This window comes from Furipterus horrens, unplaced genomic scaffold (assembly GCF_987537825.1).
Source record: "Furipterus horrens unplaced genomic scaffold, mFurHor1.1.pri manual_scaffold_6, whole genome shotgun sequence".
Lineage (NCBI taxonomy): Eukaryota > Metazoa > Chordata > Mammalia > Chiroptera > Furipteridae > Furipterus > Furipterus horrens.
This window is the reverse complement of record NW_028327176.1, coordinates 99,847,137-99,870,856: the sequence shown is the minus strand read 5'-3', so window position 1 is coordinate 99,870,856 and position 23,720 is coordinate 99,847,137. Positions and strand designations below refer to the sequence as shown.

Genomic DNA, 23,720 nt, shown 5'->3' with positions numbered 1-23,720 from the left:
CCCAAGATTATACATCTTGTAAACGACAGTGCCAGGGTGAAACTGAGCCTGTCTGGCTCTGCGGGCAGCTCCGAACCACTTCACTCTGAGGTCGCTCCTTAACTGGAGAATTAATCAGTCCAGATTCTGGGAGCCCCAGGTCTTCTTCATTTTTCCTCATAAGAAGACCAGGCAATGTTGTAGGAAGAACTAGTTACTGTTTGGCTGTACTTGGTAGTAAAAAGTCAGTAAAGAGAGTATTTTTCTCCCAGGCTGAACTCACACCTAACTGTCTAAATTGCTCTTTCCTTCCACTGGGCAACACTTTAGGAGGAGCCATAGCTTTCCCCATCATATGCATCTATTAAACATTCTCTTACTCAAGCACTAAAATAACCACATCTCATCTGAATCAACTACACTTTCATTTTATATTGAATTTAAATTTTCCTTCCCTCCCAACAGAATTGAAAGGAGTCTCTCCTCTGTTTTTGTTCTCCCTGATTTTCCTCTGGCTAGCTGCTGCTGTGGCTTGTCCAGAATTGGGGCAAAGAGAAGAGACATAAAATAAAATAAAATAAAAAATAAAAGGGTCTTCCTAACTTGTAGATACCATTGTCATCTTTCTACACTGGCCCCATGGCAGGAGCTCAGATGGCAGCCCATCCTCTGATAGGCCCTGACATCATACTTGTTGAGCAAAGGTGCTTTCAAGAAGCTCAGCACAAGGACTTTCCACCGTCCACTCTGCCTCACCCAGTGCTGGGCACTGGGCTGCTCCCTCTGCTGCCTTCCCTCTTATTCCAGCAAGGTCAGCCAGCCTCTTATCACTGGACTTTTCTAGATAAGAGTGAGACCTCAGACATCTAATTCCAGGGTCCACAGGTTGAGCTCCCCCAAGAATTCTTTCTCTCTCTCTCCACACACACACACTCCTTGCTAGTGCCATGGGATTCTGGAAACTGAGGAGCCTACTCACTCAGAGATGGAAGGGGGGTTGCATCACCACATCACAGTGTTCCGCCTGGGTGACAACTCTCTTCAAAGAACTTCCCATCCTAGCACACACCAAAATTCCCATTTATCCCCTGGTTAATAAAGAGCCTTGGAGTAGGTATTGGAAAACTTCTTTGAAACCTGACTCCACGCTAACAGACTATATAACTCTCGATAAACCACTTAATTTTATTTGAGAGTAAGTGAATATGTAGGTGTCTCTTGGTTAATCTTTTTAATACATAGAGCACCCAGGAGGGGAGTCGGTCAAGCATTTTCCTACCCACTGTCCAGGAAGGTGTGGAGTGCCCTTGTGAAAGCTTGACAGGGACCACTAAGCCTCTTCTGAACCTTCCCAGCAAACGCCTTTGTGGCACGATGACTTAAGTCCATCTCATTTTTGCTTCCTTCCACTCAGGAACCTATCACTGCGTGTTTAGATATAAGAATTCATACAGTGTCGCAACCAAAGATGTCACAGTTCACCCGCTGCCTCTAGAACCAAACATCATGGTTGATCCTTTGGAAGCTGCAATTCCATGCAAAGGTTCCCATCTCCTCAAGTGCTGCATCGAGGAAGATGAAGACTACAGAGTAACTTTCCAGGTGGATTCCCTGTCCTTTCCTGCTGGTAAGATGCCAACTGCTGAATTGTTAGGACATAGTGTATCCTACACGTGGAGTCTAAAAATGTACTCTTAAAGTAGAGAGAGATTTCTTCAAAGACAGAACATAATAAAGTGAATCCCATAAGCCATTACTACCTTCTATTTTGCTTTATTTGGTTCGTGGCAGAATCTTGAGTCTGTGAGGGTGGAGCCCATTGGCTTTGGTGGGTGCTATTGAAGACAGTGTTAAGATACTTTCACAGGTCTTCCACTTCCTCAATGTAGTTAACTAGATATTCTCATATATCCTTCCTTCAAGCTATGAATCGGCATACTATAAAAGTACCATAAAAATCCTCTTAAATGCACAGCTGAGCATGCAAGAAAGTAAGAGAAATAACCAAATACCAAAACATAGAGGAAAAAAAATACAGGTAATGTTTTAGCTAATTATAGGGCTTCTTTGAGGGCATCTGCCAATACGAGGAACCCAAAACCTTGTGTTTTAAGGTGCTAAAAGCCATGGAAGTAAAGGTCTTTCCCCCTATGCAATAGCTAAGGCAACCCCACCCCCCAGCACAATGTCAAGATCCTTGAAAGGTGGCATGCTCATTTAAAATATAGACTAGAAAAACAAAATTCACCTGCCAGGGTTAAGTTTGGCCTTGTCTCTGGGTGGGCAAAAATTTCCCCTGAGAATTATAACTGTCTTTTTCTCACTCAGGTTTGGGGTTAGAATTTATACTACCTATGTGGTCCAGGAACTTCAAACTGAGGTGTAAAGTGTTCCATTGGTAGCACCCCATGGCACTTGGTTAAAAAAGAAAATCAACTCCTCTCTGGTAGAATGTACCATCAGTCGAGATTCCTCAGGTTCCTACAGAATAAGGTCAACCAAATATGAGCTCACATCCCCAAATGTTAAAACACAAGACATTGTCATAAGCAATTTGCACGCTCATTCATTTTTTCATGAACTATTCTTGAAGACCTACTCAATGCAAAACACTAAAGTAGGTAATGAAAAGGAGAAAAAGGAACTAGGGCGCATATATTAATATGTAGAAGGATTCATGTCATAAAAGACAATGCATATAACATTAAATGTCCAAAGTGAGCAATACAGATCAAAAGAACACTAGAAGTTCAGAAAAGTAGGGACCCAGAAAGTCTGGAAAATGTAGAGAGGGTTGCATGATATCAATCTGGAATCAATCTGGATGTTGAAACATTCAAACATTTCAACATTCTGTGTTCAGCATTCATACATTCAGTGCTCTCTCAATGTGCCAAACACTATGCTAGACACTGGGTGATGGAAAGATGAATGAGACCAGATATCTTCTTTCCAAGACCTACGATCTAGTGGAGGGACAGACCTGCAAAGTGGTGACTAAACTAATGTGGTGAAGACAATATAGGCTAAATCCATAGAACCTGATGAGATTTTGATTGTCCAGACCTGTGTGAGCACAGACTTGGAGTCACAAATGGTGACATTTGGCTAGCATGCATGCAAATGTGGGCTTACTTACTACTAGGCTGGTGGCATTTTAAAACCACATTAAAAGTGGATGTGGCACATTCCTGGGAAAAGGTTGGACAAGGGTATCCATAGTGGATCTTTTTAACAAAATCTGTGCCTCAGATACTCATGTTGTGACTCAATTCTTCCAATAATTCTGTTTTAGCCAAAGGAGTTAATGAAAAGCAAGTGTGCTACAAATTCAATTTCATGGCAAACTCGATAGTTTCCTGGTGTCCAAAAAATGTTGAGGTGTTCTGTCGCTTTACCAATGCCGCCGGTAATTCAGTCCGGGGTCCATCTATGAAGCTTCATCTGGTGCCTGGTGAGAGCATTTTCCATTATTTTAAAATGTAATCATTAGCGGAATTTATTTTTTCATTCACTCCCTTATTCATCTATCTATTCGACAATGTATGTTAAGCACCTTCACGTGGCGTGCCTTAGGCTAAGCATGGCGATTTGAGAAAAAATGACCTGTTTCCTGTCCCCAAGCAAGAGGACAGATAGGTGTGTGATAAAGAATGTTATCACATGTAATGGGGCAAGTGCTAAATTTTGTGGGTGGCTGGAAGAGGCTGCCTGGTTTAACTCTGAGGGTTATAGATAGGTGGGGAGGAAGTGATCAAGAAAGCCTTGCAGATAAAGTCGTATTTCAGCTGTGTCTTGGAAGCTGCGTGCTGCACTGGGCGGGTAAGAGTGGGCAGTGCCTGTGTGGAGCTAAGACCCCTTTGAGGTTCTAGCAAAGGAAGGATGTCCCTACTAGTACCGGCCCCCTGAGACGGGGCTGCATGAAAAGAATCAATCTGAAGAATAGATGGGTAACTGTGTTTCCCATCCTTTGTTATCACCGAGCTAACATCCCCTCACTTAATATTTTCAACGTACGTAAGTGGTCATGATTTGTGGAACCATTTCATAATAGCCTGTGCCAAAGACTTCTCCTCTGTAGCCACAGAGGAACAAGTGGATATGGATGGTCCTGGGCTTCTGTCCTAAGCAATTGCCTTCCCCAGAAGTCTTCTCCTGATATGAGAAGGATCCATGTCTCTATTACCAAGCTTATTTGAGTTCCCTGAGTGACTTGGGGTTCTTCTCATGTGTGTTGCTAGCTGAGCCCTAGAACCAAAGCAGGAAGCAACTTCAAGTTCTCTATCTCTCTGAGTCACAGTCCCCTGACCAGAGGCAGAATTAGCAGGCATGCCAGGCACCCTGGGCCCCGACTTCTGAAGGGCCCCACAAAACCCTAACCTTACACTTTTTTCTAATGACACCAAGTTTAGTTTCATTACTACGCTGCGTAAAATATGGTTAACATGTATTTTTATTTTCCCTGTCTCTCTCTCTTTTTTAAGGGGCCCAATATTTACTTCTGCACCCAGGGCCTCAACCAACCTTAATCCGCCTCTGCCCCTGACTCTTCCAAGTGCCTCTTCCAGGGGCAGCCAAAGTTCCTTCCTTACTCCCCCATCTTAACCCAGACTTTGCTTACCTTTGTTCTTTTTCTCTTTCTTCATACCCAGTCTGACACCACTTTCTTTCTCTAGTAGAACATTACTCATGCATTTCAAGATTTTATACAATGGCTGTGAACTCTATTAATGATCATTTAAAAGTTGGTGGGACAAAAGATCTGCTCATTAGGGAATCAGGGTCCCCTGGAGATGAAAGTTTCTGCAGTTTCCCCATTCAAGGTGAAATAGAGTCACCTTTAAGGGAAGCCGGAAGAAACAAATTCTCACAAATATTGCCAAAATATTCAGGCCATGGTGCCTGTAATATTTATCATGGACTATATCTTTGTTCTAAGCATATGTGTCCCAACTTTGGCTGCACGTTGGAATCACTGGGAAAGCTTTAAAAACTGCTGATGCCTGAATTCTGGTCTGAGAGGTTCTGATTTACTTGGGTTGGAGTGAGCCTGGACGTTGGTCTTGTCTCAGCTCCCTGGGTGATTCTAATTTGCCTGAGTTGAGAATCCCTTCAATGAAGCATTATGCCTCTAAGACTCCTGGAAACCTGAATACGGAATCTCTTTTTTGGATGAGTGCCTATTAAGCTCATTATTTTCCATGACTTAGATATCCCAGGCAGCAGAGAGAAGATTCCTGGGGTTTGGAGGTGGGATATAAATTCTGTTAGGAAAAGCAAGTGCATATTAAACTCAAATACATATGGAAAGCACTAAGAGACTTTGGAAAATCAGGGACAAAATCAAGAAATTGGCTACCTCCAGAAAGGTCACTGAAAATAAAGGGAAAGATGAATTCAAACATCAAATTTCTACCTAAGCCAGAACCCATTTCCACTGTTTTTTCTCCTCCTTCCAATTATCCCTTTTGTTTCCATGTTTCCAATGCAGGAGAGAACGTCACATGCCAAGATCCCAGCATAGGTGCTGGGGAGCCTGGGAACGTCATTCAGAAGCTCTGCCAGTTCTCACACCTGCCCAGCAGCCCTGGAAGTCCCATGGGCGGGATCATGACTTACAAATGTGTAGGCTCCCAGTGGGAGGTGAAGAGAAGTGACTGTATCTCTGCACCAATAAACAATCTGCTCCAGCAGGCCAAGGTGATCCTTAAACCTTTGACTTTGAGCTCTCAGTGGAGTGATCTGTCTAGCTTATCATAGTTCTCAGCACTTAGGAAAATGGGTCTTGAGCTGGTTTGTTTTGCTCTCAAACTACTTTTATTTATTTCCAAAAAAGATACAACCCTAGAAATGCTTTAAAATTTTTTCAAATACAAATATGGTGATAACAAAATATGTGTTTTGCTCTAAAATCAGCTGTATACCTTTACCTTATCTTCTCAGTACCTTGTATCCATTCCTTGTAAGGGGAAGGTAGTATTATCCTCTTTACCTGCTCAGCTTTGAATAATTTCATACCAAGAATATAACTCTAATCTCTTCAGAAAGAGGAGCAATATAAAAAATAAAGTTCACTGCAAAAAAAAAAAAAAAAAAAGGTGGGCTTTATGCTTTTACAGGTCCTAGACTTCCTCAATGCCTAGAGGTAAACTATAGTTACAAGAGAAGGGACTAGTTGCTTCTCTTACCTAAATTAGAGGTTACTACCATGTGGTAAGGGAAAATTCCTTTCTTTCCACCAAAATAGATAAATGCCACCTCATACTTAAGTCATTGAAAATGAGAGACTCCTAAAATTTCATGAGTTATAACAAATAAATATTGATAAGGCAACTCATGGAGTTATAGCAGTTGGTGATATCTTCAAGCAACTGGTTTCAAATCCTCTCACCTTTGGAGAGACAATTGAGGAAAAGAAGTGATATTGAATTTGTGTTTTATCTAGTTATCTTCTGTCTCTCCTTTTGTCTTATTCCAAATTCATGAAAAATACCTACTATGTACAAAACATTATTACAGGTGCTATCAGGGTAAAGAGGCCAAATCTGATTTGACAGAAAATATAGATATTAAATACACATTAATTTTAGCTAGGATAATCAGGAAGTTCTGCTTGAAAAACATGGCACCTGAGTTGGACCATGATGAACAAAGCAATGAGGATATAAAGTATCCTAATCGAGAAAGACAGAAATTATAATTTGAACTCAATAGTGGGCCATAGTCCCAAGTCTAGATACCTATATATATTTTTAATGGAAAAGAAGCATGCTGGCCTTTCATACTCTATTTGATTTATCCAGTCAACATATACTGCTGAACACCTACTATGTGCCAAGTTAGATGACTTGTAACATGTTAGGTATTATGGAATATGAGAAAAGAGCAAGAAATATAACACGTGGTTCATATTGTCAAGGAGCTTATAATTTAATTTGAGACATTGAAATTAGAACATAAGATGACATTGATGGAGATATTACATGTGTGAAGTATACTAAATAAAATGAATACTTAGGCATTTGGAGAAATAAATTCACTTAGGTTGGACCACTAATCAAAGTTCTTCATAGAGAAGATCAAACTTGAGTCCATTCTTTAATTTTAACCACAAGTTAGAAAATCCAAGTGTGATCATTATATAGAAGGTAACAATACCATTTATGATAAAAACCAGGATACTTTTTGAAAATAAAAGAGAGTACTGTTAATAATTGCATGGAGACAGTAGATAAATGCCAGAATTATCCCAGGAAAATTGGAACAGACAGTCATCCTAACGCCCAACAAAGTAAATGATAATAAAAAAAGTAGAAAACGTGCTTCCGTACAGATCATTCAAGTATCAATTTTACACAACTCTAATCTAGCTCTCTAGCAGTCACCTCTACTTTCCCTTTTTAAAAAAAAAGAAATTAGCTATCAGGTTGTTATATGTTTTTCTGTTTTTCTATGGGTGAGGTATTATATAATATTCCATTCTGACGGACATACACCATTTAAGAGAAAAGTGAGTTATTTTATGGGATATACCGTATTTTTCGCACTATAAGACACACCCAACCATAAGACGCACCTAGATTTAGAGGAAGAAAACAAGGAAAAAAATATTCTGAACCAAATGGTGTACTAAAATATTTAATAAAATATAACAGAATAATATTTCAACCATGTAAAGTGAACAGCAGTCAACAGCAATATTAAAAACAATCATCACTGTCATTAACAAATGAGAGACTTTAAGGTTCAAGTACTCTTTTAGTTTCCTGGGAACCCCAAGAACTCATCATCGCTAGTGTCAAAATTTATGAAACTCAGTTGCTCACAATCACTGATATTACTTTCTTTGCTATCTTCATACTGACTGGATGCCCTGAGATTCAGCAGTAAAGTGGGACATTTAAGTGTCCCAAGGGGTTTTGCGTGGGCCCACCGCTTCCTCTTCTAACAGCTGTTGCCACCGCTGACAGGTCAGGTAATACACATCACAGTCTGTGACACATTATTCACTCCATAAGACACACAGACATTTCCACCACCACCACCACCACCACCACCACCACCACCACCACCACCACCTCCCATTTGGGGGAAAAAAAATGTGTCTTATGGAGCAAAAAATATAGTACTTCTGGGAATGGATAAAGAAAGGAGACTACAAGTATGAGAGATTTTGCCATGGATGGATCAGCAGGATTTGATGACTGGACTGATTGGCAAGTTTCTTTTTTGTTTGTGTTGGCTTTTGTGTTATTAGGCTTTGATCAAGAGCCCCTCTCAGGACAGGAAGCTGCCTACATACCTGAAGGATCTTTCAGATAGCACAGACAAGGTGGCATATGAAGTCAGTTCATCTCCTGGGAACCTGGGAGCCATTATTAACATCCTTGATTTGTTCTCAACAATTCCAGTCCAAGTGAATTCAGAAATGATGACGGTGAGTTTGTTTAAGACATGCAGGAGTTGGGGGTCTCATCTTTTCCCCCCTCAGGATCTGTGGTCAAGAAAGATAGCACCTCCCTAATATAGCTTCTTCTCTGTCATTTCCAGAGTGATGCCTTAGGCATGAGTCACATAACATACTTTGCCATCTATGGCTTTTAGGATATCAGGGAGTGTTTCCAATATTCATTTTGAGACATTAAGGACTTGATTTCTTCAGTGAATCTGCTTTAGTTTCCTCATTAATTGTTATCTTGTTCCTAGGAAAAGTAGGAATTAAAGGTTTTCAGAATAGGGTTCTTAATGGTCTGGCACTAAACATAAACTTTGAAGCAGTCAGGTTCTGGAAGGAAAGAGAATTCACCCACAAAAATACTGATGAAGAGACTTTAATGAAAGGAGGTGCAAAGGCATAAAGCCAATATTAAAAGAAAAAAAAAGTGGTGAGACATTCAGAGATCAGCAAATTTAGACCCATTACTACCCCTTGGACTAAAGGAAAAAAGAGAAGAAATAGTGTACCCATGGCTGACTGAAAGCTGAATCCTTGGAGGAGGGATCATATTTATTGTCAAAGATGTGCTGAGACAGTGTAGATGAGGGAGTGGAGTACAGTGGGTAATAGAAAAATGTATTTCAACTTTTTTCTTCTCCCATCCCCTGTCAATGCTTTCCATTGGCCAAACCCAGCCAGAGGCCAAGCAGTTTGGGGATTAAGCATCCAAGAAAGTTATATAGATTTTCCAGGGCTGCCATAAAAAATTGCCACAAGCTGCATGGTTGACAATGACAGAAATGTATTCTTCCATGGTTCTCAAGGCTGGAAGTCCAAATTCAAGGTGTCTGCAAGGCCATGTTTCCTCCGAAGTTTCCAGGGAAGAATTTTGCCTTGCCTCCTCAGATTCCAGCAGCTCCAGGCTTTCTTTGGCTTATGGCTGCCTCATTCCAACCTCTGACTTTGTCTTCAGAAGGCCTTCTCTGCTCCATTTATCTTCTCCTTTTCTGTCTCTTATAAGGGTACTTATCATTAGGTTTAGGGCTCACCTAGGTAATCAGTATGATTTTCTTTCAAGATCCTTAACTTAATTAGATCTGCAAAAAACCTTTCTCCAAATAAGGTTACATTCACAGGGTCTGTGTATAGAACATAGCATTTTGGGGAACCACCATTCAACTAACTACAGTGCTTATCATTTCAGACAACAAAACAAGGTAAAAAAAAAAAAAAAGGGTAGAGAAATTATATCAATGGAAGGCATAACTGGAGAATGACAAGCCCCAGTTTGTGAGAGAGAGAATCAAAATGTTTAGCAAAAAAGAAAGATGCTTTTGACAGCAATGGCATTGCTCACTTGATGTTTAGTATTTGAGAGGTTCTTTTGTGACTACCTTGTGGGTGAAATACCAGTCACCAAAAAGCCTTTACAAGCTTTGGATTAAAAATAAAATAAAACAACTAATGAAGATTTATGCCAGCCTGTTGAATGGGCCTCAGTGAGTGATTGGGGATGGTTCTCAGCGTCACTATCGCTAAACGTTTAATCCCACTGTTTTGGGGGCAAAATCATCCTCTGCTAAATTCCTGCCATAAGATGGTAAGTCCTAGATTCCACCCCCACCCCACCCCAGCCTGTGATGCCTCCTTTTTCTCTTCTCTTTTTCTCTTACCAGTACCCACTCAACGAGTTTCTAGGGAGATGTTATTTATTTTCTCTTTTATAATTGAAAGAATTTGTTTGGTTTGATCCTCTGTCATATCAATTACAGCATGTTCTCTCTATGGTTAACGTCATCCTTGACAAACCCGTCCTGAGCACGTGGAAGGTGTTACAACAGCAACAGACCAATCACAGCTCACAGCTACTGGATTCAGTGGAAAGATTTTCCCGAGCATTACGGTCAGAGGAGAGCACCGTTCTGTCCATCTCCCAAAAGAATGTACAGATGAGGAGCATGGTCATAAAATCTGGCTCCCGAAAACCCTATAAGCAGATCTTCCTGTTTTCGGACTCTGACCTCTGGGGCAATGTGGCTATTGATGAGTGCCATCTGGAACACCTGCAGCCAGATGCATCTGTCGTCAGCATAGCATTCCCAACTCTCAAAACCATCCTCACTCAGGATGCTCGGAGAAAGAATTTTGCAGACAGCTTAGTGATAACAACTACTGTCAGCCACAAAATAACCACACCATTCAAAATTTCAATGACTTTTAAGAACAACAACTCCTTAGGTGGGAAACCACAATGTGTCTTCTGGAACTTCACCCTTGCCAACAACACAGGGGGGTGGGATAGCAGTGGGTGCTATATTAAAGTCGATGGGGACAGTGTCTTCTGCAGCTGTGACCACCTAACGTCATTCTCCATCCTCATGTCCCCTGACTCCCCAGACCCTGATTCTCTCCTGAAAATTCTACTAGATATCATTTCCTACATTGGGTTGTGCTTTTCCATCGTGAGCTTAGCAGCCTGTCTAGTTGTGGAAGCTGTGGTGTGGAAGTCAGTGACCAAGAATCGGACTTCCTATATGCGTCACATCTGCATAGTGAACATTGCTGCCTCTCTTCTGGTCGCTGACATTTGGTTCATTGTGGCCTCCACCATCCGGGACCATCACTACGTACTCAATGAGACAGCTTGTGTGGCTGCCACCTTCTTCATCCACTTCTTCTACCTCAGTGTCTTTTTCTGGATGCTGACTTTGGGCCTCATGCTCTTCTACCGTCTGGTTTTCATCCTGCATGATGCAAGCAAGTCCTTTCAGAAGGCTATTGCGTTTTCCCTTGGCTACGGCTGCCCTCTTGTCATCTCAGTCATCACGGTGGGAGCCACCCAGCCCAAAGAGGTCTACACAAGGAAGAATGCCTGTTGGCTCAATTGGGAGGATACCAAGGCCCTACTAGCCTTTGTCATCCCAGCATTGATCATTGTGGTGGTGAACGTGACCATCACGGTCGTGGTCATCACCAAGATCCTAAGACCCTCCATTGGAGACAAGCCCAACAAGCAGGAGAAGAGCAGCATGTTTCAGATCAGCAAGAGCATCGGGGTCCTCACACCACTCTTGGGGCTCACCTGGGGCTTCGGTCTTGCCACTGTGTTCCAGGGAAGCAATGCCGTGTTCCATATTGTATTTACCCTCCTCAATGCTTTCCAGGTAAGTTCTGTGGTGCCAGTTTCACAGGGAGTATCTATGCAGGTGGGACAAATTAATGATAGAAACACAAACAGGAGTGGGAATGGGGAAGGATTCTCATTCAGAGGAGGACCTAGCTCTACACGGCAGTAATCACAAGCACTCAGTGAGGTAGAAAGAACACATTCCTCTGCTCCCATGGAGCTTCATACTTTTTATCACCTGCATCATAATTTACTTGCATGTGCAACTCTCTTCTAAATGCCCTGATAAGTCAAATAGGAGGAAAGTCTCTTCCCTATACTGGATTTTCTATTTACCCAACATTATCTTGATGCCATCTATTATCGCCTAAATGAAAAAAATCCTCTGTTAAACTGAGTAATTTCTCCAGTTCATTTCCACAAGCATTAAACAAGCTCTGTCTTTGAGAGGTCAAGGACAGCAGCTGTTGTATTTATCACTAGTGCCTAACTGTGACCTTGGCACAAAGTCGGTGCTCAATAACCATCTGATGAATGAAATGAATGCTATGCACCACGTAGTATGTTCTCTGGGAGCACTTGCTGAAAAATGAAAGGATGAATGTCCTATGTAAGGTGCACATTCTGCTGTATTACACTAAAGTGGAAAAGATGCCTCTGCTCTGCTGTAGCACATAACTCATTATAACACAAGCCAATTTGTTAGAAAAGCTTCAGATGAGGTACCGACAACAAGCCTTTGAAGCACAAGGAAGGAAATGCTTAATTCTGATTTAACCAGTTGGTGGGTAGAAATCATGGACCTCCCTGTGAGCCGGTGAGGAGACAGGGTGTCTGGAGGTGAAGCTGAGCCACCCATTACCCCCTGGATGCTCACACAAAGACCATGCAAATTCTACTTTCTGCTACTGGGCCTATGGCTCCAAATCATAGGGCTCATGTCTAATGACATTTTTAATATGCCTTGACTAGAAGGGACTGATTATTCCACCCCATGGCCCAAGTCCTCTTCACAACTATGTGAGGGCTACTATAGGCATAAGAGGTATGTCTAATAGCATAACCAATAGGACCTCTGCTTCACAACTGGGGTGGGGGTATAGGGAAATAGAAAACATCCTTGTAACATTCAAATATTTAAAGTCCCTTGGTGTGGACCTATTGCATCCTTTTTAACATTATCTTCTGCTAGATGCATTCCATAAACACAGATGTGGGAAGAGGCAGTACAAATTCAATGTCAGGTTAACAATATTTCCTATTTTGCTGGACAATAGAATATGATTAAAATGCAGTTTTTCCCAATTTTTTTCTTCAGGGATTATTCATTTTACTCTTTGGATGCCTCTGGGATCAGAAGGTAAGAACATGACAGTTTTGTGGTCCTTGAAAAGTCTGAAGTGCTCTTGGCATGTTAAATTTATAATGGCTTTTTATTTTCTTCAAACAATGCAGGTACAGGAAGCTTTGCTGAAAAAGTTTTCACTGTCGAGATGGTCTTCACAGCACTCAAAGGTAACTAACTATTCCTTTTGTAGATACAGACTTTTGAAAAACCCTCTCTTTCCACAGCCAGTTTTAGCATAGATTATTCCAATGTTTTTGCTCCTCTCCTGATTTGGCCTATTAAACATAGCTATGGAACTATCATTATAATGCTGTCCCCACATCTTTAAGGGGTCAAATAGCACAGGTAATGTCAACTGGAGGTTAAAATAAAATTTAAATTAGAAATAAACAACAAAAGGTTTCTGATGAAATGCAAGGCAGCAGAGAACACGATTTGAGAAATAACAATGAATAGAATTTTCTATAGTTTGTTTTGGAAAATAACTATTGCACTCAAATATATTTCACTGTTTTCACATAGCAGAAAATATTAAACTTTTTAACAATAAAAAAAGTATATTTGGAAGTTATTTTCCTAATACTGATAATGAGATTCCTGTGTTTCAAGGTGCGCATGCTTTTGTTTGAAGTAGAAATTCGCGCTTATCCAGGCTCTCACCTTCAAGTGGGATGAGCGAGAGTCAGGAAGTCACCACTAGAGGGCAGCAAATAAACCCCACTAGAGATAAAGCAGGGCCTCCGTCTATCACATGGGCACTTAAATGTCGTTTTTCCTTTTTTCTAGTCAACATCCTTAGGTTCATCTACGCCCGTATTTTCCATGAGTTCTCCAATATCAAGAAGATTTAACAATTTGTTTGGTAAAACAGGTATGTAGTGACCACTGGGTGCTCCCTATATAACCTAAACAAATTGCCCTGTCGGGGAGTCTCAAAACCCTACTTTGCCCATCAGTCCCCACTTTGTGGCCTCATTGGGGGAAGAGGTTAATACAGGAACTTGCTGGTAGAGAAGGTAACTACCTCCAGTGGACAACTAATAACTTATGAAGAATAAGATTTGGAGAATCTAGAAAAGCCTGCAGTGAGCTGCCTGTCAGCCATAAAAATGGGAACTGTAAACTGTTGGCCTTGTCAACATAGAGCTCTTTTCTATTCACGTGGAACACGACTAGGTGGGTCATATTTGGGATTATGGTGCAGCAAAGAATATGTTTAGAAAAGCATATGATAGGAGCCATGCTCCAGGTTTCTTTACACCTTTTTCTCTTTCCTTTTTCATTTTTTGCAATGTGCTTCTTTAACATGTTGACATTTCTAAAATCATGCAGACACATATGAGGGATCACCCAAGTTAGCTATTCTATCAGAAAATGTCCACCTTGGAGATACAAAATAAATAACATTCATGGCTTTGGGCAATGAATCTCAGCCATTCTGGCAAGCTGAAACCTTTGTCCTGTGCCATTGTCTTCTCTAGAAAAATAAGCACCATGATTCCTTTCAGCTTCTTGAAACCAAACAGATCTCACAAATGTGGAACCTAGAAATATGTCAATATTCCAGACTAGGCTTTTGAACATACCTCTTTGTTGTTAAAACTCCAAAGGACTTGATGTTTTGGGCTTCAGTCTGGGGCATTACACCGGAGGACATTGACTTTTGATTTTGAAAGTCACTAATTAAACCTGTTGTGAAATGATGAGGTCTTCAGGGTGTGTTAGATTTATTGGACCTGACCATCATTGACACTGGAATGTGTTTACCATTTTTCATTAAAGTGAAAATAGTGAAAACTCTATGAAATGATTATATACATTATGTAAGGCCAAGAAAAGGTGTTTGTTGTTTCCAAATCACTCAGATAAAAGTTGGAGTGGGGCTCTGTTTCTGATGTTCAAGGGGCTGAAATTTCCCATCATTGCCACTTGATAGCCTCTCAGGGTCATTAATGCAGCTCCATGCTGGCCAATTTGAGGGTTCCATAATCACTGTAACTTTGGTTTATGTTGTCAGCAGCCCCACAGGGCTCCCCAGGCAATGATGGAAACCTTGTTAGCAGTGGCAGTTCACCAATCTGATGGTAGGGTGGCCACTGTGTCCCTCCCCTTGCTCGGCACATATTCCCTACAGTGCCCGTGCTCAGTCCCCGCCTTCCTATGGTAGCCCCGGGGCTGCCCTCCCTGCCGCCCTAACTCTCAGCACTTTTGTTGGCATCCCCTGATTTCTGCTTCTGCCTTTTCTTCCCCTGTAATTTTCCCTTTTCTTTCCATCTCTCTCTTTCCCTCCTCACCTTCAGCTCAGCTTCCAGGCCCTTCTCAAGAGCTTCCCCAAGTCACCTCAACCCAAGGGGACCAGGTAGTTTCCCTCGTGTGGCTGTCCCCAGGCTCATGCATGTGGTGGCATGTGGAGGGCTGCCCGTGTTGAGATCCATCTCTCTTTTGTAGAAATCTGGCTGCTGGTTTGATGGGAAGTAGTTAGTGCTTGGCTTGTCGGCTGCCACGCATGCTTGAAAAGGACAGCTTTGTTTGTTCTCCAGCACCTCTGGGTCTCCAGCGGAGGGCAGGCATGGGATTGCCTCCGGGCATGGCAAGCTTACCTGGTTCTTGGACGAGAGCGCCCCCTAGACATTTAGGAGAGTTTCGCACCCTGGTGATCATGTGGGCTTTGGTCCTTCAGGCTAAGGTGCTGTTCTGTTTTTCAGGAACGTACAATGTTTCTACCCCAGAAACAACCAGCACATCCATGGAAAACACTTCCAGTGCTTATTCGTTGCTCAACTAAGAACAGGAAAACCCAAATCATGTGACTCTTGGGGAGCAGTGGATGTGCTGTGAAAAAGAGATCCTGTCAAAGCCCTGGGTAAAATATTTCCTCCACAGCCTTCTGGGAGCAGATGCTGAAGAGACTTTCATTAGGAAAGAGGCTTTCTTTTGTAAAGATATACTAAAAGTAATTGTTCCATTTATTTTGATGCCCCACCCCACCCTTTGTGTGATACCAAATGTGTATAGTATTTAAGTGAAACTCAAGTTTCCCAAGGCCCAATTTATCTGTCTATATTGTAAAATAGAATTCCACTTTTCACATGTTGGGCACAAAGATAAGCTTTGATGAAAATAATAAGTAAAAGGCTAGTACCTAGGAAATACTTCGGTGAATTCAAGGACAGAAGGAAGGAAGGAAGGAAGGAAGGAAGGAAGGAAGGACGGAAAGAAGAATAGTACAAGGGAGGAGGGAAGGGAAAATAGAGAAAAATAACATTAAGGACCACATTTTAAGATTTCCATGTTCATGATCTAATTACTCAGATAATGCAACACTGGGAATTTAAAAGTGGCTCAAAAATGGAAACTGAAAGTAAGCCGTGGGGAAAGTTCAATATTTTCCTGGTATTTTCTCAGCAAAGAAAGGGGGAAAATCAAGGAAAAAATTGAGGAGAAAAATACATCATCAGAATGCTTTCAAGTGGATAATAATATTTACAAGAAATGCATGTAAGGAGACATGATTCTGCAATGTTAAACACATGTATATATATATATATTGCATTTAATATTTGAGCTAAGTAGGATGAATATGCAAAAGAAATGTGATAAGCATCCTTTATCAGATCCAAGCAAATCCAACTGCTGATTACATTTTTATAGTTTATCAGAAAAGCCTTATATTTTGGTTTATTCCATGTTTGGAAAGCAAAAACACATATTTTTATATCCATTAATTGCCAGATGTGACATCTTGCACTGAAAACAGATTCCAACTGTCTATATTATATGTAACAGCTTTAACCAGGTACTTCTCTGTGCATTATAGAATAGATTTGGATAATCTATGGCAGCGTGTATTACTATTGTTATTACTGTGGAGTTAGTGGGTCTTGGCATGTGTACAGCTCTCTATGTATTAGCTCTTTTAGTCTTTAAGTTCCCGGACCAACATACATTTAGAGTTTTGTATACTCCAACTTGTGTTGATTCCAGCCACCTGGAGATCTTCCAGAAAACAGTGCCTCAGATGGCTCATCTGTGCTCATGGTGACACATCCCCCGATGAACAGACGGTGGAAGTTTTCCCAAGAATTTGATTATTTGTGATTTATGTGTGTGTGTGCCTTTCATACAAATACAAATACGTATTAAGATTGCATCCATATTAAAGTAAACCAGGCACTGCAGCTATAGCAACCATACATTCCAAACCAAAGTCATAACGAGAATAGAAATGAGGGGCCACTTGGGAAGTGTGTGCCGGGTGCTCTCGGTAAGGATGGAGACCTGACCCATCAAAAAAGTAGGATAAAAGAGGCTGAAATTCAACAACCATTAATTTATTGAGGTTCAAAAGGATTTTCTTTTAATGTTTTAACTTTTAAAAATCTCTTCCTTTTATTTTTAATTCTAAATTCTATCCTGGCTTTCTTTTCTTCATGGGGGTGGGGGTGGGTGGAGGAAGTAGAACAGTTAGAAATATTAATAATGTTTAAAGTAAATGAACTCTTTATTTCTGCATAGTCATGAATGACAGACATTGACTCCCATGTTTGCCTGAAAATTGTCACTTCATGCTTCTAACTGAAGAGTTCATTATTTAAAGTCTTTAAAGGAGGTGGTTGTTAGGCTATGAAATTCTCCAGGGCATGACCAGCTTCGGGCAGAGCTCAGTACTGAGAACTTGGAGAACCCACTGAAGTAGAATTAGACATTAGGGAAAGATTGGCTTTGCTGATCTGGTCCCTGGGGTTGAATCAGGGAGAACAGAGGTGGGGTTATAACACAATGTTAGCATGGCCAAGGAAAGCACAGGACTCAGGAGAAGGCTCTGGCTCTCATGTTCAAAAACACAATGGGACAAGAAACACTGAACTTCCACTCACTTCTGTAAGGGTCCTTTGGGAATCATTATGTTTGACATTGTGAAAGGAACCCCGCAATGGCAGGAACCTTTGGCAGAGTTCCACAGAATGTAGATCTGGCTGTCTGCCCACATTCGTTAATGGAGGCACGTTCCCCCACTACACACACATGTACACACACACACACACACACACACACACACACACACACAGAGAGGCATGCATGCGCCTCCCACCTTATGAGCCACACCACTAGATGCAAATTCCAGAAAAGCTATGAAAACAAAAAATTGGAGAAATACTTGTTGGTTGTCTGCCCAACTACAAGATACATAGTTCAAGCTCTACTCTTTGCCAGGTATATCCTAAACTAAGCAGTAGAATTCAAAATTATCTGGGATGACATCCATGAATCTGTAAATTTTATTAAAGCAGGAGCCTCTCTTGGCCCCGAGGTCACCAGTTCTCAATCGGCAATGGTTACACGGCTTTAGTAGCAGATTTCTGAGGAGGAGGAAGGAAGAACGTTGGTCCTCATGTTTGTGCAAAGTGAGATGCGTTGTCTACTTTGCTTATAAAGTGCCCCATGCTTCCCCATGTTCCTGACATCTCTCAGAGCGTAGTCAGTTCCACTGGCCACAACTTCCTTGCGTGAAGGGACCATCCATTGAGTCAGTTTCTTGCAAAGGGACCTGTGCTAATGCTTCAGAAGCTGTGAGGTTGAAGTGTCCACAAGTGAGCAATTAATGTAAACTACAGAAATATTCTCTGAAAAGACTGTAAGTCCAGTGGAAAATGTCAGCTCTTGAATGAGTCGCATGTCTGCCATCCTCTTCCCTGTTTCTTATTGTTTGTATGGACAAAGAGGTTAATAAAGATTCAGGGATTTTTCAGAATGTAGTTTACTCAGGCCAGAAATGAAGAAACACTGTGGGAAGTCGCAACCTTTGGTGGTTTGTGTAGGAAACTTCAGAGGGGTCCATGTTGGACAGTTAAAGAAAAAGTTACCTAGAGATGAGAAAGATTATAGCAACCAGTAAGTGCAGGATCAGAGGGTGGAGTTACTCTGATGGGAGTGGAACAGGAAGTCCCAGTTATGGAGAAAACTAGAGGAAATGAGGGTGGCTGTAGAAATGTTGCGGAGGTGGAATGTGTTTTATTTGTGACATGTGATGTTAATGTCAGACGGGGCTTCTGCATCCCAGAAAGAGAGCCAGTGACTCAGGCCAACAGGAGCTGGATTCCTTGAGTGTGCACAATAAAACAAGGTCTCTGGGGGACATTTCTTTCTTATGTATTTTTAAAAGTCAATGAAAATAGTATCTCATCATTTCAAAGACGTTAGCTTTGAAATGAGATGCTATAAGTTTCTAAAGTTAGAATTTAGGATTTAAAATCATGTCTTAGTATGCCAGTATACAACTATGTTTCTTTTCTATGTTTATACAATAAAAATATTTTACAAGATTTGGTAAAATATATAAATTGTCTGCTCTTTTGCAATCTGCTACTATTGCTGTTTCAGGCTTCCCCCATGCCAACCACAATTTAACCCCATGATCCAAACAGTGAATGACCCCTTCCATTCTCCAGGCGGTGGGGCAGGGGGTTGGGGGCGGGGGGTCCCAGAAGGTCACAGCTGAGATCGGTTGACTGACAGTGTTGATACCTCTCTTTAGACCATTCATACTCCCATTCAGCACGTGGAGCCCAGAAGCTTGCAGAGGGTTTAAACAGGGGTCCTTGAAGTAAAGCTTTTTCGGACCTAACTTTCTGGGAAACAAACAAACAAATGTTTGTTCTAGCATTTGTGTGTGGCTTGGCTGGAATTCTTATGGACAACTGAAAACAGAGTCCCAAGAGTTGCTAACCATAGATACTTCTGCAACATGGCCCCATATCTCCTGCATTCATTTTCCATTGCTGTGTAGCTTATTACCACAAACTTAAAGGCTTGAAGCAACACTCATTTGTTATTGCACAGTGTCTGTAGGTCAGAGTTCTCGGCATGGCTTAATTGGGTACTCTGCTCAGTGTCTCACCAAGGGATCCTTCTCCAAGCTCACTGCTTTTTGGCAGAATTTCATTCCTTTTGGTTGTAGGACTGAGGCCCTCAGCTCCTCAGGCTGTCTTGATGTCTCCTGCCGTGGGTCCCTCTCCACAACAGGACAGTTTGTTTCTTTCCAGTTAGTAGGAGAACTGTACTGATTGGAATCTCTCTGACTTCTTCACTTTCTGAGCTCTAGACCCTCTTTTAAAGGACTCAGCCGATTAGCTCAGGCCCTTCCAGGATAACATCCCATGTCATCAACTCAAAATCAGGTGATTAGGGACCTTAATTACATCTGAAAAACCCCTTCACCTTTGCCATTTAATCTAATCTACTCTTGGGAGTGATATCATAGTTACAGGTCTTGCCCACAGTCAAGGGGAGATTAAACAGGATATTTCATCAGACTGTTTAAACAAACCACAAAGGTAAGGACCCACCACTGCTCTGCAGAACCAGTGCGGGGCATTAGCTGTGGATATGTGGCCTGTAAATATTCCTATATCCGTGATGGAAATCACACTTAGAAGGGTCTCTCTGGCAGTATCAGTAATAAAGCTCTCATGCTGCAAATATTCTGTCTGCTGAATATGCAAATGGAAAGGAAGTCACCTTTCTTCCAGGGGTGGCATCCAGCTGTGTAGGAATTCAGGGGAAGGGTACTGTTTAGAAAAGCTTGATTTATCCAGATGAAAAGAGGTATCTTAGGACCTGACAACCTTCCCTGTGTGGTGTGTGTCTGGCGAGCCAGGGAGAGTGAGCCTAGGAGCTAATGATGCGCCCTTGACATTTAGGCCAACAGATCAGAGACCTAAGCACGCAGATGCCAGTCAGTCCACTGAGCGTTTGTACATCTGACCTCCAAATCCTCAAAAATCAAGTCAAAATGCCCCTCTCATGGTGACCACTTCTCACCCTTCAGACCTCCCCATGAAATGCTGCCACCGGCAGCCTGCATTTCACGTCCACGGCTGTGGAGTTATCATCCCTCAATGGGCCATGGATCTCTTGTGGGGTTAAACCTCTGCCACCTTATGCTTGCATGGGTCACAGCTGCCTGTCTGGAGTTTTCTGCTCATCTGAGCTGATTGTTTTTCTGTGTAATAATGTTATAGCATTAAGAAGAAAGATGTGTATTTTTGTGTTTAGAAGACTTGTTTCTCTGAAGTTAATACTTTACATATAAGCAGGGAGAAAAGCATGCTTCCTATGAATATTTTATATGAAAGTGAAGCAGCTTTCTTTGAATTATTTGATAAGGCCTGGAGAGCTGCTCTATCTAACAGAACTGTAATGTGGGTCATCCGGAGTGCACCGTACACTCACAGCACACCTCAGCTGCTGCAGCCTCATTCCTACTGTGTAATAGCCACATGTATCCAGAGGCCGCTGCATCGGACAACACAGCTTAAAGTATAAACCAGAGAGAAAGGCTTCCTGCAACTCATTCTGCTGCCTTCTGTACACTGACAGCAGGGTTGGAAAATAAAATTAAAACAAGGCCTACCCCACGTCATCCAGGCTGGGATGTGGGTAGGCCTGAAAGCCGCACTGATAGAAACCCTCTTCAGAGACTACTCACACACGCAGGACTCTGGCCCCAGAAAATCACAGCTCCACACCCTCCCCAGGAAGGAGGACATCCCTGGGGATCCCCATCGCTGGCTTTCTGTCCTGGAGGACCAGCTGGCTGTATCATTCCTGTGGTGAGACAGGAGGAACAAGTTTCCTGAGCAGGGCAGATGCCTTCCCTAGCTCCTCTGGGCCCGTCACTAAATTCGCCTGGCACTTGGTGTGCTCTTCTGAAAAATAAGGATCATTCTAATTACCCCTCAAGGCTGTTGTCAAGCTCAAAAAGCATAGTTTATACAAACATGTTTTGTAAACTATCAAGTATTGTGCAAATAAAAGATTATTTCCATGCCTCTTTGAAAGCAGAAAGGCCGACCCTGGGGGGAACTATTGGGAAGGGGCATTAAGCTAGCCCCATGACTCTAATGAGATTCTAAGGGTCATTTGAAGCTCCCAGCAGTCTCTTGGGGTCTTCAGAAGGGCCTGGATCAGGGAGGGTGGGACAGTTCATCAGGCTCTCATGAGGGAAGGAGGTAGAGCTGGAAAAATTGTTGACTTTTAAGATTTCCTTCAAGCTAATTGTGTATGTGATGAGATGATTTTTCTTACAAGGCCCCAATGCACATCTGTAAATTGGCAACTTTAATACTGTTACCCAAAGACTTGTCTTCACAGTGACCTTTTGTGCTTCCCAGAAGAGACCAGCCCCTCTTCCTTGCCTCAGAATGCTGAGTCATGGGGCATGACTCAGCTTCCAGCTACTCCGTCCCCAGGGCACAGATCAGATCCCCACTGCCCAATGGTATAGGAAGGACTGTCAGAGACCCAGGCCTGTCGAACAGCCCAGGTGCCTTCAGAACCCCTCTGAGGATGTGGAGCCCTTGGAGATCAACTTCTGGTTCTAACTACTTCATCAACCTTCGCGATCAGGCCTGGAGACCAGATGGCCCCAAAAGATGAAAGCGTGGGGGGAGGGGGAAACTTTGCAGTTGTGCCTAGTGGAGCGATGCCTGGTAGGAGTGATGCTTCCTCAGTACCAAATGGGTCCCCATGGGAGACTTCCAGGTGCTCCTTTCCTCCAGAGGCAGACAGCAGCAGCATCATTCATATCCCACCCAGTCCCCTCGGGAGACTCATCCCAGCAGATGCCAGGCAGTGGGCCCACATCAGAGCAGGGAATTGGCCCCTGGGCCAGGCTGTGATGCATCCACCTTCTCTCTGTGCCCATCAGTGGTACTGAAGGTGTGGGGCCACTGCAAAGCACCTGGGACTTCCCACCCATCTCAGAAGGCTAGGGTTCCAGCACCACCAATCTTTTCTTCTGTTCAGTATGGATGGATATCTAAATTTATCCTCAGCCACACTCTAGAGAAGAAACAGTTCCCATAAGTCTTATACTCTTAGTGAATGTGGAACAGACTGAAAGAAAGAAGGAAAGATGGGCACGGTGCCGGTGCCCACCCTATGCCAGAGCCCCAGAATTTCCCTCCAAATCCCATCTTCCTGTGTGGGCTGGGCATGGTCTCCTGTTGTTTAGATGTAGTCCTCTTGTATATTTTTAAAATGATTTTCTAGAATCTGTCTTTTCCCTCTTACCCATAAACGTTGAGATGAAGAGTTCAAAGGTCACGAGTGTTCCCTCTGTACAAATGGCCATGGGCAGGGGATGCGTGAGCCCTTTCTCACCCCAGAGTTTTTATCCTTAATACAGAGCCAAGTCCCAAACGACGTATGCTGGTGACCATTCACATCTAAGCAGACAAGCCCAGGAGTCCAGAAAAAAGGCTTTTATCTCGGCATGAAAAGCAACAGGAACTGATTGGGGAAGTCATGAGAAGACTGCAGTCACAGCCCACTTCCCGCGTTCAACTACAGAACCGAAGAATGACTTTGGGCCTTTGTTGTAACCAGATTTGATTGGTTCCATCCCCCGTCCTTCACCCTGCCAAACAGCCCCCACCCCCAGTAATGGTGGAAAGAGGTGTTTGGTTTTGATTAACCGAGGAAAACCGCACATGCATTTACTGCTCTTCTCGAACGGTGAGCGTTTCCCACAGCCGCAGCTGTCCTAGTCAGAGTGGCCCTGGCCAGGAATCGCCAGCTGGGCTAATGAGTGACAGCTGGGCCCTGCCTCTGAGTCGCAACACCCCGCTGGCTTCTCCTGAGGCTTGATCGCCACCTGGTGGTCGCCAGGAGGAGGTGCCCCCTCAGGGTCCCCCTGGGTAGAACCTCAAAGGCACACTGCGTTAGGCCTGTGGATGACTTGCACAATGAGAAGCCCGCAGACAAGTAATTTCAGGCGTATGCACAGAGTGGGGGGGAAATCAAGGCCTGCTATATGACCGAAACCA

The 23,720-nt window shown here is 42.7% G+C and overlaps 1 protein-coding gene across 4 annotated transcripts in view; it reads left to right on the top strand.

Annotated features, from left to right (window-relative positions):
- Nucleotides 1-19,214, top strand: part of ADGRF5 (adhesion G protein-coupled receptor F5) — a 102,474-nt gene extending 83,260 nt beyond the window's left edge. For 3 of the 4 annotated variants that reach the window (XM_090282541.1, XM_090282543.1, XM_090282540.1), the window contains 9 exons: nt 1,394-1,606; nt 3,275-3,433; nt 5,471-5,679; nt 8,237-8,416; nt 10,189-11,580; nt 12,862-12,903; nt 12,999-13,058; nt 13,678-13,762; nt 15,597-19,214. In XM_090282541.1, the coding sequence (XP_090138667.1) occupies nt 1,394-1,606; nt 3,275-3,433; nt 5,471-5,679; nt 8,237-8,416; nt 10,189-11,580; nt 12,862-12,903; nt 12,999-13,058; nt 13,678-13,762; nt 15,597-15,676 (2,420 nt within the window). In that variant the 3' untranslated portion in view covers nt 15,677-19,214. Of the gene's footprint in view, nt 1-1,393; nt 1,607-3,274; nt 3,434-5,470; nt 5,680-8,236; nt 8,417-10,188; nt 11,581-12,861; nt 12,904-12,998; nt 13,059-13,677; nt 13,763-14,908; nt 14,976-15,596 lie in introns of all 4 variants that reach the window. The other variant, XM_090282542.1, reaches the window with a different exon arrangement.
- Nucleotides 19,215-23,720: the final 4,506 nt, after the last annotated feature.